Source organism: Pangasianodon hypophthalmus, chromosome 9 (genome assembly GCF_027358585.1).
Source record: "Pangasianodon hypophthalmus isolate fPanHyp1 chromosome 9, fPanHyp1.pri, whole genome shotgun sequence".
Lineage (NCBI taxonomy): Eukaryota > Metazoa > Chordata > Actinopteri > Siluriformes > Pangasiidae > Pangasianodon > Pangasianodon hypophthalmus.
Window position 1 is genome coordinate 23,487,995 of NC_069718.1, and position 14,544 is coordinate 23,502,538.

General features: G+C 35.8%; 1 protein-coding gene across 2 annotated transcripts; it reads left to right on the forward strand.

Moving 5' to 3' along the window:
* Nucleotides 1–176: 176 nt before the first annotated feature.
* Nucleotides 177–11,746, forward strand: LOC128318776 (von Willebrand factor A domain-containing protein 5A-like). Of its 2 annotated transcripts, XM_053236640.1 has the most exons (8): nucleotides 177–269; nucleotides 2,072–2,113; nucleotides 3,140–5,612; nucleotides 6,002–6,031; nucleotides 7,132–7,182; nucleotides 8,751–8,890; nucleotides 10,510–10,633; nucleotides 10,812–11,746. In XM_053236640.1, exons 4-8 carry the CDS (start codon nucleotides 6,004–6,006, stop codon nucleotides 10,889–10,891), a joined length of 423 nt encoding a protein of 140 aa, XP_053092615.1. In that variant the 5' UTR covers nucleotides 177–269; nucleotides 2,072–2,113; nucleotides 3,140–5,612; nucleotides 6,002–6,003; the 3' UTR covers nucleotides 10,892–11,746. The 2 variants fall into 2 exon arrangements, with proteins under 2 accessions (XP_053092615.1, XP_053092614.1); XM_053236639.1 differs by lacking the exons at nucleotides 177–269; nucleotides 2,072–2,113; nucleotides 3,140–5,612 and having other exon boundaries at nucleotides 5,632–6,031.
* Nucleotides 11,747–14,544: the final 2,798 nt, after the last annotated feature.

The following is a 14,544-nucleotide window of genomic DNA, read 5'->3' on the forward strand; positions in this document are numbered from 1 at the left end:
TCACTTTGTAAATCCTAATTTATTGATGCTGAAGTTTATTGTTTGTTAATATTAACCAATGCTGTAATATTAACTAATTTAATACTTAATGTTAAAGTAACCTTAATGTAATGTGTTATGTCTTTATTTTGTAATATTATATATTTTATATATTTTATAATATTATTTTATAATATTAAATATTTTATAACATATTTTCTTTCTTTCTTTCTTTCTTTAAACTTTATCTTTAATATGTTGGAATTCATCATGTACCGTAGCAAAGAAGGGTAAGTGTGCATACTTTTTTGCTCGCACTTATTTTAATGAAGCTGTGCATCCATAAATATCCTGCCAGATTTCATTGTACAACGAATTGGATGTAGCGTGTTGAAGTTGCAACTCTACAGATATCACAGTGCCAGCAATGTGGGTCACTAATGTTCCAGATAATAAAATATTTAAGATTGCCAAATAAAAGTAGAGTGGAAATCTCAGATTATTATCTGTGGATTATACTGTATACATAGTATTATACATACACCGATCAGCCATAACATTATGACCACCTGCCTAATATTGTGTTGGTCCCCCTTTTGCTGCCAAAACAGCCCTGACCTGACGAGGCATGGACTCCACTATGTGTGCTGTGGTATCTGGCACAAAGACGTTAAATCCTTTAAGTCCTGTAAGTTGCGAGGTGGGGCCTCCATGGATCGGACTTGATGGCCAGCACACCCCACGGATGTTTGATTGGATTGAGATCTGGGGAATTTGGAGGCCAAGTCAACACCTGGAACTCTTAAAATGTTAAAATGTCATGTTCCTCGAACCATTCCTGAACAATTTTTACAGTGTGGCAGGGTGCATTATCCTGCCGAAAGAGGTCACTTCCATTAGGGAATACCGTTGCCATGACGGGGTGTATCTGGTCTGCAACAATGTTTAGGTAGGTGGTATGTGCCAAAATAGCATCCACATGAATGCCAGGGCCCAGAGCATCACACTGCCTCCGCCAGCTTGCGGTCTTCCCATAGTGCATGCTGGTGCCATCTCTTCCCCAGGTAAATGATGCACACGCACCCGGCCTTCCACATGATGTAAAAGAAAATGTGATTTATCGGACCAGGCCACCTTCTTCCATTGCTCCGTGGTCCAGTTCTGATGCTCCCCTGTCCATTGTAGGCACTTTTGGCAGTGGACAGAGGTCAGCATGAGCACTCTGACAGGTCTGTGGCCACACAGCCCCATACGCAGCAAGCTGCGATGCACTGTGTGTTCTGACACCTTTCTATCATAGCCAGCTTTAACTTTTCAGCAATTTGTGCTACAATAGCTCTTCTGTGGGATCAGACCAGACAGACTAGCCTTCACTCCCCACGCACATCAGTGAGCCTTGACCCTGTCGCTAGTTCACCGGTTGTCCTTCCTTGGACAACTTTTGGTAGGTACTAACCACTGCATACCACGAACACCCCACAAGGCCTGCCGTTTTAAAGATGCCCTGACCCAGTCATCTAGCCATCACAATTTGGCCCTTGTCAAAGTCTCTCTAATCCTTACGCTTGCCCATTTTTCCTGTTTCCGACACATCAACTTCGAGAACCGACTGGTCACTTGCTGCCTAATATATCTCAACCCTTGACAGGTGCTATTGTAACGAGATAATCAATATTATTCACTTCACCTGTCAGTGGTCATAATGTTATGGCTGCAACAAAATATACTGTACTTCCTGCACATTAGCATAGCTATAGATGTATATTATACATGCTATATAGATTTACTATTTATATTATATTTATGCTATGCATGCATATATTTTTACTTTTAAATATTATTTTATTTTTTAATATTTTCAGTATTTATTTTACTTTATCTAATTTTATCTTTATTTTATTCTTTGTGTCTTGTTTTTTATGTATGCTGCTGGAACACTCTAATTTACCTTTGAGATCAATAAAGCCTTATCTTATCTTATCTCATCTTATCTTATCTTATCTTATTACAATTATTGTGCTTTTCTGCATGGAAAACATTACAGAAAGCACATAAATGATCTAACATCCTGCTTTTGTTTGCCTCTGTACAGGGTTACCTATTATTGGTGCACCGATGCGTCTTTTTAGTTCTTGTAAGTAAGTGATCATTAGACTAAATACTGTACTTCCTCTGATCCGTTAGATTTTCCTACTGTTGGGACTTTCTTTGTTATTTTGTATTCAGACTTTGGACAACCAAGACAATAATTTTTGATGCTTGGTCAGATCGAGAGGCCTGACTGTAATAGTTTACTTAACAAATGACAAAGGCTTATTTGAAGGAATTTTGTAGTGGAAATCCTCAGAGTCAACAATATTTCAACTATATTAATATAAAGAAGAATATAAATCTTTTCAATGTAACTGTAAACCTACTATCATGGCAAAGATTTACAATACATTTTCCTTAGCTGACTTTATTTAACACATTACTTAACCTGAGAAACAATAAACTTTAGCTTTATACCAAAATTAACATGAACAAAATATCTTATGGATTTATTTGTAATAATAAACCAAATAAGAGAGATATTCAACACCTGCGTTAACCATTATTTATCCCAGCAATGAGTATGCCCACTATGACCAATATGAACCAACATCTTGCATTTTTGCATTTATTTTTTATTAAACATGTTTGCATTTATTAAGTGGCAAAACTCAGAATCGAGGCTTAATACCAATTTCCAGTATAAACACCCAAGTTCAGAAAGTTATCAACATTTAGGAACAGGCAGTAATATAACTTGTGTTAATTGATGCAGGCTTATTTAGAGACATGGATTGAATAAACATTAATCAATGCAGGTGTATTTTATTAACATTTAAACTATTTAATTTGAATGTCAATTAACTTACTTTGTAAATCCTAATTTATTGATGTTGAAGTTTATTGTTTGTTAATATTAACCAATGCTGTAATATTAACTAATTTAATACTTAATGTTAAAGTAACCTTAATGTGATGTGTTGTTTATGTCTCTATGTTATAATATTATATATTTTATATATTTTATAATATTATTTTATAATATTAAATATTTTATAACATATTTTCTTTCTTTCTTTCTTTCTTTAAACTTTATCTTTAATATGTTGGAATTCATCATGTACCGTAGCAAAGAAGGGTAAGTGTGCATACTTTTTTGCTCGCACTTATTTTAATGAAGCTGTGCATCCATAAATATCCTGCCAGATTTCATTGTACAACGAACTGGATGTAGCGTGTTGAAGTTGCAACTCTACAGATATCACAGTGCCATCAACGTGGGTCACTAATGTTCCAGGTAATAAAATGTTTAAGGTTGCCAAATAAAAGCAGAGCGGAAATCTCAGGACAAATCTGAACTATTTTAAAGTAAAAAGGATAGATAGATAGATAGATAGATAGATAGATAAATTGATAGATAGATAGATAGATAGATAGATAGATAGATAGATAGATTACAGTGTAAGAGTGTGATATGGTAGTGCAGTGGTGTGAAAACATTGTAGATATAAACAGCAGACTTGAGTTTAATTAAAGTGGCAGTGCAGTGCAAACATTGTCAACAGTGTAAATATTGTAACCAGCAATAAAATGACTAGGGATATATAGTATTGTATAGAGTGAATATGTGAAAAGTAAAGAAAAGGGAAAATTAATAGAAGTAAAGTGGCAGTGCGTATGGATATGAATAGTGGATGGTGGTAAAGTTCAACTATAAGACTGGCTCAGTGCAAAATAGTGTCCCAATACAGTGATGAGGTGTTGTACAGGACCAGGAGTGAGGAAAAGCATTAAGCCAGTACTGTAAAGTCTTTAAAGAAGAATCTGAAAATTCAGGTTATTTTTACATCTAGCTAAAATAACTGCTAAGCCTAAACTCTTCCGGTTGTTAATGGATGTAAAATGTTTACACACCCCTATTAAAATGGCAGGTCTTGTGATGTAAAAAAAATAAACCAAGATAAATCATGTCAAAACTTTTTCAATAACCAACAATAACCTGGCTGCATACAGTAAGTGTGCACATGCTTTTATAACTGGGGATGTGGCTGTGTTCAGAATGAACCAATCACATTCAATCTCATGTTCAAAAGTAATTATCATACAGCTGTCATCAATGAAATTATTCTGATTAACCCCAAATAAAGACCAGCTGTTTCTGCAAGCTTTGCTTGACATCTCCTTGGTTTCATCTGTCTGCTGAAGCGATGGTCTGCAAAGAGTTTACAAAACATGTACGGTATCTCACTTGATGAAAGGTATCGATCAGGAGAAGGGTATAAAAGAATTTCTAAAACATTAGATATACCATGGAACACTGTGAAGGCCATCATTAACAAGTGGAGAAAATGGGGTACCACAGTGATATTACCAAGAACAGGATGTCCCTCTAAAATTTATAAAAGGACAAGACAAAATCTTACCAGAGAGGCTGCCAAAAGACCTATGGCAACATTAAAGGAGCTGCAGGAATATCTGAAAAAGTACTGAAAACTCTTTGCATGTGATAACAATCTCTTGTATTCTTCACATGTCTGGGCTATGGGGTATGGTGGCTAGACAGAAGCCTTTTCTCACAAAAAAACATCCCAGCCCAACTAAATCACCCCAAACCATGTGGCAAAAAACTCTAAAAGGTATAATAATTCCATAAGGTATGTTTGGTGCAAAAAAAGTACCAAAAGCACGCCATACCCACAGTGAAGCATGGTGGTGGCAGCATCATGCTTTAGGGCTGCCTTCAGTCTCCTCTTCAGGAGGTGAAATGCATGCTCAATTGCACTTTTTTCCCTGATGAAGTTCTTTGTTTTGTTGGCAGCGTTTTTAGATAATTATCTTGCTACATGATGAAGTTCCTCCCAATTAGTTTGGATGCATTTCTCTGTCAATTGGTAGACAGAATGTTTCTGTAGACTTCTGAACTCATTCTGCTGCTACCATCATGAGTTCCCTCATCAATGAAGATTATTCAGCCCGTTCCAGAAGCAGCCATGCAAGCCCAAACCATGACACTACCTCCAGCTCGTATGTTTTGGATCATGAGCGGATCCTTTCTTTCTCCACACTTTGGCCTTTCCATCACTTTGGTAGAGGTTAATCTTGGTTCCAGAGCTTTTGTAGCTCATCTCTGTATTTCTTTACGAATTCCAATCTGGTCTTCTGAGATGAGCTTTAGCCACAGTTTTTTTTTTTTTTTTGACAAATCACATTCCTCTTGTGTTCAGAACTGCACCTCATGTCCAGAGCAGATGGATATCTAAACTTTTTTCCTTCTGTTTATTTAAAATAGGTGTGTCTAAAAGGAGATGTTGGTTTAGTTCCCGCAATTAATTGAACATTATACTTTCTAAATACTTTTTGAACATGAGACTAATATCTTATTTTTTCTGTTACTGTAGTGTATTTAAAAAAACAACTAGCTTTTCCATGGTAAAAATGTTCAGAACCACTGAACTTTCCAAATATATGCATTTTAAGAATTATTTTCCATTTTTAAAATCTAAAAATTATTAACATATTTCTTAACATATTAATTCTTCTTTTTTTTCTATATCTGATCTTCAACAACATTTGTGTAAATTGTCGTATAGCAGCACCAATTTGTAAGTATGCATAACTTTTTTAATTCACTTTAACTACATATATGTCATGGGTTTAAGACAGTAACACTATTTGTATCAGTTTAGTGCTCCAAATATCAGTATCTGTATTCAGATTCAAATCTGCATTTCTTAACATTTTTTTATGGTTTATTAATGCCGAGGTTCATGGTTTGTTAATGTTAATTAATATAGCAGTGTTATCATATGTTTTACTTGTTGTGCAGTACAAAACTATTTAGATACTTTAGGAAGTATTTTAATCACTGGGATCCACCAATGTCCAATAAAATGCATGATGAGACAATGATGCACATATTATATTCAGAGCACATGATTAATGAAGAAGAATCCTGATTTTTTTGTTTGTTTATATATTTGTTTCTGTACAGTGATGCCTGAATATGCTTCAGCTGAAGCTAGTAAGTTACTGAATAGTTTGTATTTCTTACTCGATAAATGTCCACCAAATTACAGTAAAAAGAGAAGTATGATTAATTAATTGCCTTCAGCGCTTCTGTTATGGAAAATTGATCAACATTTTCTGAACAGTCAGATCTGAGAATTCGACAGCTCTGTCATATAAAATGATACAACAGAAACTGTGTTCTCTTTTCTTCAGTCTTAGCAGCTTCATACAGACATTTTCCTCACAGTAGTCTATACCAATAACCCAGTTCTAAATGTGTTCCTCAATCAAATTAGATTGTAGACAGGACTGTATCATTAAAAATATTATCTCTAATGTATCCACTTGGGTAGTGAAAAATTAAAAATCAAAGTGATACTTGAAAATACTGCTGTTATACATTCTGCTGTTATTGTAGTGCTGCAGTGCATTTCAGACATGACAAAGATAATGCCATGATGGTAGGATAATAGTGCCTTTTGAACTTTTCTCCTTTTTGTTACTAGTTACTAGTAAGATCTATGTGTTTGTAGTGCTCCAAATATCTGTACTGCCTAAATATGAACTTTTTATAATAATATAATTATATTTAAACACTACCACTATGCCTCTGGAAACACTGTTAAGTTCACACAGTTACTAGTTTTGTTTGCACCTGCCCAGATTATATTCATATAAATTAATTTGGTTCTATTTCTCAAAATATAAACTAACCAGGAGCATAATTTAATGTGAATGAACGTGGTCTTTATTCGTCCCATTAGCTTCATATCTGACTGCTAGCTCGTGCCTGTGTTGCGTCCCACAGGATCACAGTCTCGATGCACACCTCTACTCTCAAACAGATGCTCTATGAACCTTTCTGTCAAACTTTCTTTAAAAATCACCTATTTGTATCTGTTTTTGTGTTTGTTTGTATGCATTTTTTGGTAAAATATGTTAAGCACTGCAATTGCATCACATCTGGAGCAGTAATGGAACATGTTAACTTATTTACTATCTTTTGTTGTGGAATGCAAAGCCATTAAGAATGTTGTCATTTGATGAGACCAGAACTGGTCTATGCACAATGACACAATGATACACATATCATATTTTTATTTTGCCCTACAGGTGAGTCTATGGAAGTATTGGGAACATCAGCACAAAATTATTTTGATAACAGTAAGTTTTACATACTCACATGAGACTAATATTTTACTTTCCTTCCTTTTTTTTCTTATTTATTTTATCTCCCCTGTGTCAGTGGGTTTGTGCTGTAATAGAGATTAAATTTATACAAAATATTTTGCTCTAACATTGTTAGTGAATTTAAATAGAAGTGTGAACAATTGAAGAGCCACTATTAAGTTCTTACTACAGTTATTAACTATCTAGTAGACCACATTTCTACTTCAAAGATATAGATATGTCATATTTTGTTGATTTTTGAAGTGAAAAGAAGTAAGCAACCTCTGCAAACTATTTTAAATAATATTTTTTTCTGCAAATATTAATGCATAGTTACTTTATATTTGTTGAATTTAAAAGTTTGGACATCCTTCCAGTTGTAAAATCTCAGAGCTCAATTAACTTGGTAGATGTTAATTGACTTATTAGGACTCATTAGGCAAGTTAGGAATTGTTATTTGGAAAAACTATCAGTGAGTGTAGTAAATTCTCTAACCCATAGGATCCTTTAAGCAGCTGAATGATGATCTGCTAATTGATTTTTACAAAGCAGACTACAAAAAATATCAAACTGCTACAAGCTTACAGTTTCCACTGTCTGAAATGACATAAAAAAATGGCAGTTAAGGGGAACTGTGGAAGTCAATTCAAGATCCGGAAGACCAAGAAAACTTTGACAGATCTACCCGTATGCTGGCCAGAAGACAAAACAAAATCCTCAAATGACACTAAGGACCTGTAAGAAGGTTTATCTGACACAGGACTGGTGGTGCACTGGATTACTCTCCAACGTTGCTTGCACAAACATGATCTGCATGGAAGAGTCATCAGAAGGAAACTTTACCTGCAAGCTCATCAGAAAAAGACAATGTCTAATGTATGCAAAACAATATCTAGATAAGCCCGAGGCATTTTTGAAACAAGTGCTGTGGACTGATAAAGTAAAAATGGAACGCTTTTGCCCCAATCACCAAAGTTGTGTATGAAGTAAAAAAGGAGAAAAGAACACTTTTCCAACTTTATATCATGGGGGTGCATATATTATGCTTTGGGGTTGTGTGACAGCCAGTGGCACGTGAAAAATTGCACAGGAATATGGAAGAATGGATTCCAGTAAATATCAGCAAATTCTGGAAGCACAAGTGTCACATTCAGTCAAGAAACTGAAGCTGAAAAGAGATTTGGTTCTAAAACAGGACCATGATCCAAAACCTACCTCATAATGCACCATAAGCTATTTCAAGAAAGACAAGCTGGAGATTTTGGAATGGCCCTCACAGCTTCCTGACCTGAACACATCTGAGTATATGTAGGTAAATTATAAATATGCTGTGTATCCAAGATGGCTTTCAACCCTAGAAGCATTCTGCAAAGAATAGTGGATGGAAATTCCTAAAACAAGAATAGAAAGACTCCTTGCTGGCTGTAATATGTAATATGTAAGCTGTAATATCCATCAAAGGGGTGTTACTAAGTACTGACTTAGTAGGGTGTCCAAACTTTTGCACATGTCACAAATTGATGAGACAGTGGTAAATATGTCTATATTTACATTTCTGTAGAAACGTCTAAGTCTCCAAAGGACCCGTTGTTGCAGCTCATCTCCCTCCAGAAGGCTTCAGGTTGCTGGGAAATGGAGTCTGCTCTTGCAGAGGTGTTTGGGAAGAAAGAAAAAGAGCTGATCAAGAAGATTCCTGCACAGGTTAATACACAATAAAAACATCTATGTAACATCATGTGTGACCCCAATGGATTTTTACCCTTAAAGCCTAAATTATTACTATTTTCCATAATACTTGTTAATAATTACATATAACTAGTAGTGTCTTTCCCAAAAAAAAAATTAGGATATGACATTTTAGGATATGAAATTGTAATAAGGGGCTTACAGAGGTAGAGTAAGGATCCATATGCAGGAAGTTTATTGACAGGAAAATCTGTCAAAACAGTCTGGGTCATTACCAAAAAACATCCCAGAGATATACAATCCAAGACAATATACAAAAAGTGGTCAAAGAACAGGGCAGGGTCAAAATACTAGATATCAGAAAAACCATCAAAGACAAAAACAAGACAAGGCAATAGACAAGATGCAAATAGACAAAATAAAAATGGCACAGAACTCAAACAAATGATTGACAAACTGTAAGACTTTGCAACAATGAGCAAGTTAATGTGGTTTTTAAATAGTCCAAATAGGAAATGAGTGGTGTAACTGAAGAAGCAGTTCAAAATGTGAGGAAGAAGGCCATTTGGCGGTCTGGAGGGGAAGTGTCTGGGTTGGATGTTATGTAAATCTATTTTCATAACCTAACACCAAACTCTTACTCCTACCTCTAGCACTTTTGTTAAATATTTTTGTATCTTTTTAAGCATATATTTTAAAGCATATACATACAGTATAAGACAATATACATAACACTTTATAAGAAATATACATATGATAATAATATAATTCTCTGACTATCAGATAGCCTTGAACAAGGCCCTGAAGCCTCAACTGCTCTAGCTATGCTCTTGTATTCTGTATCATGTCACTTTGGGTAGAAGCATCTAGTTAGTATATAAATGATTGTTCTTATATATAGATGGTTTTATCCATCATGGGTATGTACGCTCACCGTCCACATTATTACAAACACCTGTTACACCTGCACATTCATACAATTATCTAATCAGCCAGTCATGCAGCAAAAGCACAGTGCAAAAAATCATGCAGATACAAGTCAAGCGTTTCAGTGAATGTTCAGAGTTGAAGTTGAAGACCAGAAAAAGATCAGGTGTTCTTGGCTGACAGGAGTTGAACCCAATGTGGTCTTCTGCTGTGGTAGCCTATCCAAACATCCATCAATGTTTGATGTTTTGTTCATGCTGAGGTGCTTTTCTGCTCACCATGATTGTAAAAAGTGATTATTTGAGTTACTACATCATTCCTGGCAGCTCAAACAAATCTGGCCATTTTCCTCTGACCTCTCTTATCAACAAGGTGTTTCCACCCACAGAATTGTTGCTCACTCAGTGTTTTTCTTTTTCGCACCATTTTAAACTCTAGATACTGTTGTGAAATTCCCAGGAGATAAGCCGTTTCTGAAATACTCAAACCAGCCCAACTGCTACCAACATCCTTGCCAGTTTGGTGTTAGGTTATGACACAGAGATCACACTTTTTCTTCATTCTGATGTTTGATGTGAACATTAATTGAATGCATTGTGCTGCTGTCATATGATTGGCTGATTAGATAACTACATGAATGTGTACAGTAGTTCCTAATAAAGTGGACGGTGATTGTATGTAAGTTTCCGATTTGGTTTTGTGTGCAGGTGAAGCCAGATGTCTGGGCTACACTTCTGGCGCTGATTTGGTTACATGGCTTTAAGATTGATGCACAGGTTGAGTGGCAGTTTTTGGCCATGAAAGCAGTGGCATGGATCCGCACTCAGAAAGGTAAATTCTACTTTTCAGAAATCAGTCAGTGAACTGTGTAATGAAACATATTAAACAAAACAACTGACTTTTTACTGCTGATTTTGATTAAGAAGTTTTCTGTTTAAGGGAAATGTCTAACCAGCACATTACCATATTTAACACTAACATTTTTACATGTTACATGTGTGTGTTTCAGTGGTAGACCAGTCAGAGTGTGTACGAGTAGGTAACGCTCTACTGGGCTGTCAGGTTAAAGAAGATGCTCTTGGGATCTGAAGACTTTACCCTCTTACAGCATCTACACAAAAGCCTTGGCATCATTTCTCTTTCCTGCATTTTAAAAAAGCTTTACTTTCATTAGCATGCTTTTATATATAAGATAATGATGTCAGGGGAATTACTAGTATGACCATAAAACACTGGAAACTTGTTTATCCTGTAGGGATAAAGTAAACAAATACATAAAAATCTTTGCACATATTTGGTTGTCATTTGCAAAGAATTCAGTTAAAATACAAGAGCAACATCATATTTGTTTGTAAAATCTTTTCTTTAGTTCAGGTTTTATTTTAAAATGCATTTGATTGTGTGTACAAGATCAGTGAGTCACAGGTTTAATGCAGTTGTTCCGTGCCAAATATTAATGTCCAGATGTATAAAGGGTATTTGAAATTTGTAATAGTAGTTAGAAACAACAACAACTATAGTTGTTTTAGTGGCTATACTAATAATATTAATAAACTGTTCAGTATGTTCAACTTATAAATTCATTTACAGCCACTAAAATCACAGGTCCTAAAGGATCAGTTTTTCTCACCCATCACTCCTCACTGCAGGGGAGAAACTTCAATAGTGTTGGATAACATTAGTGACATCACTGTTTACATTGCTGTTGTGGAATGATTGGAATGATTGTCATATTTTGACAATAGATATTATCAATCATTTTGAATATTTACTGGTTTCACCTTATACGGATTTAGAAGCACTTTGCTTGCACAGCTGACAAAGGACTTTTGTCTGAAATGTTGTGTTTCTCTAGAAACTTTCACTTGGCTTTTACAATATACTTTATTTTTATTATATCTCTGCTGTTAGTTGGTAATCAACTTAATAAAACTCATCTATGCAGTTGTGTCTGTAATATTCATTTATTCACTTCAAAATCAAGGTCCTTTTTACATAATGTTTCTGCTCTCTCCATGTTTGATTCTTCAAGTAGCTTCCAACTGGCAGATTTAGGAGTAACTCATAAAAATGGGTGTGGTAATTCTAATATTGGGACTTAGGATCATATTTAATGTTTATGAATAAAGAAATAAAATCAAATTAATTCAATTTTATTTGTATAGCACTTTTAACAATGGATATTGTCACAAAGCAGCTTTAAAGAAATTTATTAATTCAGGATATAAATTTTAAATTTATGAATTTATCCCTAATAAGCAAGCCAGAGGTGATGCTGGCAGGGAAAAACTCCCTGAGACGATATGAGGAAGAAACCTTGAGAGGAACCAGACTCAAAAGGGAACCCATCCTCATCTGAGTGACAACAGATAGTGTGATTATAAATAATTCCCTTCTATAACTGTATACTATATGATCAGAAAGTGCAATTGTGTAACCATGAAAATTCATTATAGTTTTCATGTGAAATCTTAAAAGTTATCAACTGTTCACTGATGGAGACTTGAGTGCAAAACTCTTCGTGGGAATTGCAGTCCTAAAGCTGTCATAGCAACTGTAGTGCTAGGCCATCAGAGCAAGACTGTTCATATCAGTTGAAGTCCAAAGCCATCTTCATGGTTTCTAAGTTGTACCATCCACAGTAATCTCCTGTAACTTTAGGCTGTCCATGTGGGGTCATTCTCAGCAGCTGCGAGTGGTTTCCAAGAGAACTCCAACTAGAAGTAGGGCATCAAAGATGGATCAGGCAGGTTCAGAGAGCAGAAGGGATCAGAATCACTGACATCTCAGGAGTAGTATATAAAGCTCAACACAGAGAGAGAGAGACTGTTAGGTATGCTACTTGTCACGTAATGGTTAAAGAATATGTACATTGTGTGCAGAGTGCAAGCAGTGACTCCTGCAAGACTAGCTGTGACAGCACAACTAAAAGGGAGAGCCAGAAGGTAACACAGAGATGAGGGCACCCTGGGACATAAAGCGGCAGCCACTCCACTGTCGACAAACCTGAGTGAACGCGTGAGAATTGTGGCGACAGCATCCAAACATCCCAGTTCACCACAACACTCTATGCTCATGAACCCTCCAGATCTGCTGTTTTACCTAAGAAAAAACTATTCACAAAAGGCTTGACTAAACAAATATGTTTTCAGCCTAGACACTGATACTGTGTCTGAGTCCCGAACACTAATTGGAATGTTGTTCCATAACTGTGGGGCTTTACAAGAGAAAGCTCTGCCCCCTGCTGTAGCCCTCACTATTCGAGGTACCAACAAGTAGCCTGCACCTTTTGATTGAAGTAGGCGTGGCAGATCATAAATGACCAAAAGTTCGCTCAGGTACTGCAGCGTGAGACCACTCAGTGCTTTATAGATCAATAGTAAAATTTTATAATCAATGGGAAATTTGATTGGAAGCTAGTGCAGGGTGCATAAGATCGAGGTGATGTGGTCATATCTTCTGATTCTAGTAAGAACTCTGGCTGCTGCGTTCTGGACTAACTGGAGCTTGTTTATGCACTTACTGGAACATCCAGACAATAACCCAACCTAGAGGTAACAAAAGCAATAGTAGTGACATTATATTTCTTATCATAGTAATATTTCTGAGATGAAAGGCTGTCCTAGTAATATTATCTACATGAGCTTCAAATGAAAGACAGGAGTCAGTAATCACACCAAGGTATTTTACTGCTGCACATGATGAAACAGAAATGCCATCCAGAGTTACTATGTAATCAGAAAGCTTACTTCTAGCTGCATGTAGTCCTAGTACAAATAATCCTGTCTTGTCAGAATTAAGTAGAAGGAAGTTGATAAGTATCCAATGTCTAATGTCCTTTACACATTCCTCAACTTTATTAAGCTGGTGTCTCTCTGGCTTTGCTGAAACATACAACTGTGTGTCATCAGCATAACAGTGTAAGCTAATACAATGTTTACAAATAATTTTGCCCAGAAGTAGCATATATAAACAAAAAAGCAGTGGGCCTAAAACAGAACCTTGTAGAACACCAAACTTTACCTTAGTATGCGTAGAGAAGTCACCATTTACATCTACACACTGATACCGATCAGTCAAATAAGACCTGAGCCAGGAGAGGGCTGTTCTCTTAATGCCAGCAACATTTTCTAGTCTATCAAGGAGAATAGCATGATCAATGGTATCAAAAGCTGCACTAAGGTCAAGCAACACAAGCAAGGAGACACAACCCTGATCAGAGGCTTGTAGTAAGTCATTTACCACTTTAACTCATTAATTAATTACTCATTAATTAACTTTAATTCACAAAGCATATTAAAATGCAAGTCCTAAAGATTTGCTTTTGTGGGCAAAACATGTTATAATGTTCTTATATGGTATGGTAATTCATTTGTTATCACCTACTGTTTACGTTTGTTTAAGTATGCAGCTGCCAAAAGTAAATTGGATAAGCCTACTATATACAATGTCAACTTTAGAGTCTTCCTATCAGGCTTACACTCACTGTTATCAAATCAGCTAATTATGAATCAGCAGCACAATGCATAACATCATGCAGATCCCGGTCAAGAGCTTCAGTTAACGCTCACATCAAACATCAGAATGGGGGGGGAAATGTGATCTCTGTGACTTAAGATGTGGCATGGTTGTTGGTACCAGATGGTCTGGTATGAATATTTCAGAAACTGCTGATCTCCTGGGATTTTCACACACAACAGCCTCTAGAATTTACACAGAATATTGCGAAAATCAAAAAACAT

Bases quoted from the DNA above. Each gene is read 5' to 3' on its own strand.
- LOC128318776 (XM_053236639.1), top strand. From the start codon at position 5,950: ATGAAGAAGAATCCTGATTTTTTTGTTTGTTTATATATTTGTTTCTGT. The intron at 7,183-8,750 runs GTAAGTTTTACA...ACATTTCTGTAG, and splicing joins ACAAAATTATTTTGATAACA to AAACGTCTAAGTCTCCAAAG. The intron at 10,634-10,811 runs GTAAATTCTACT...TGTGTGTTTCAG, and splicing joins ATGGATCCGCACTCAGAAAG to TGGTAGACCAGTCAGAGTGT.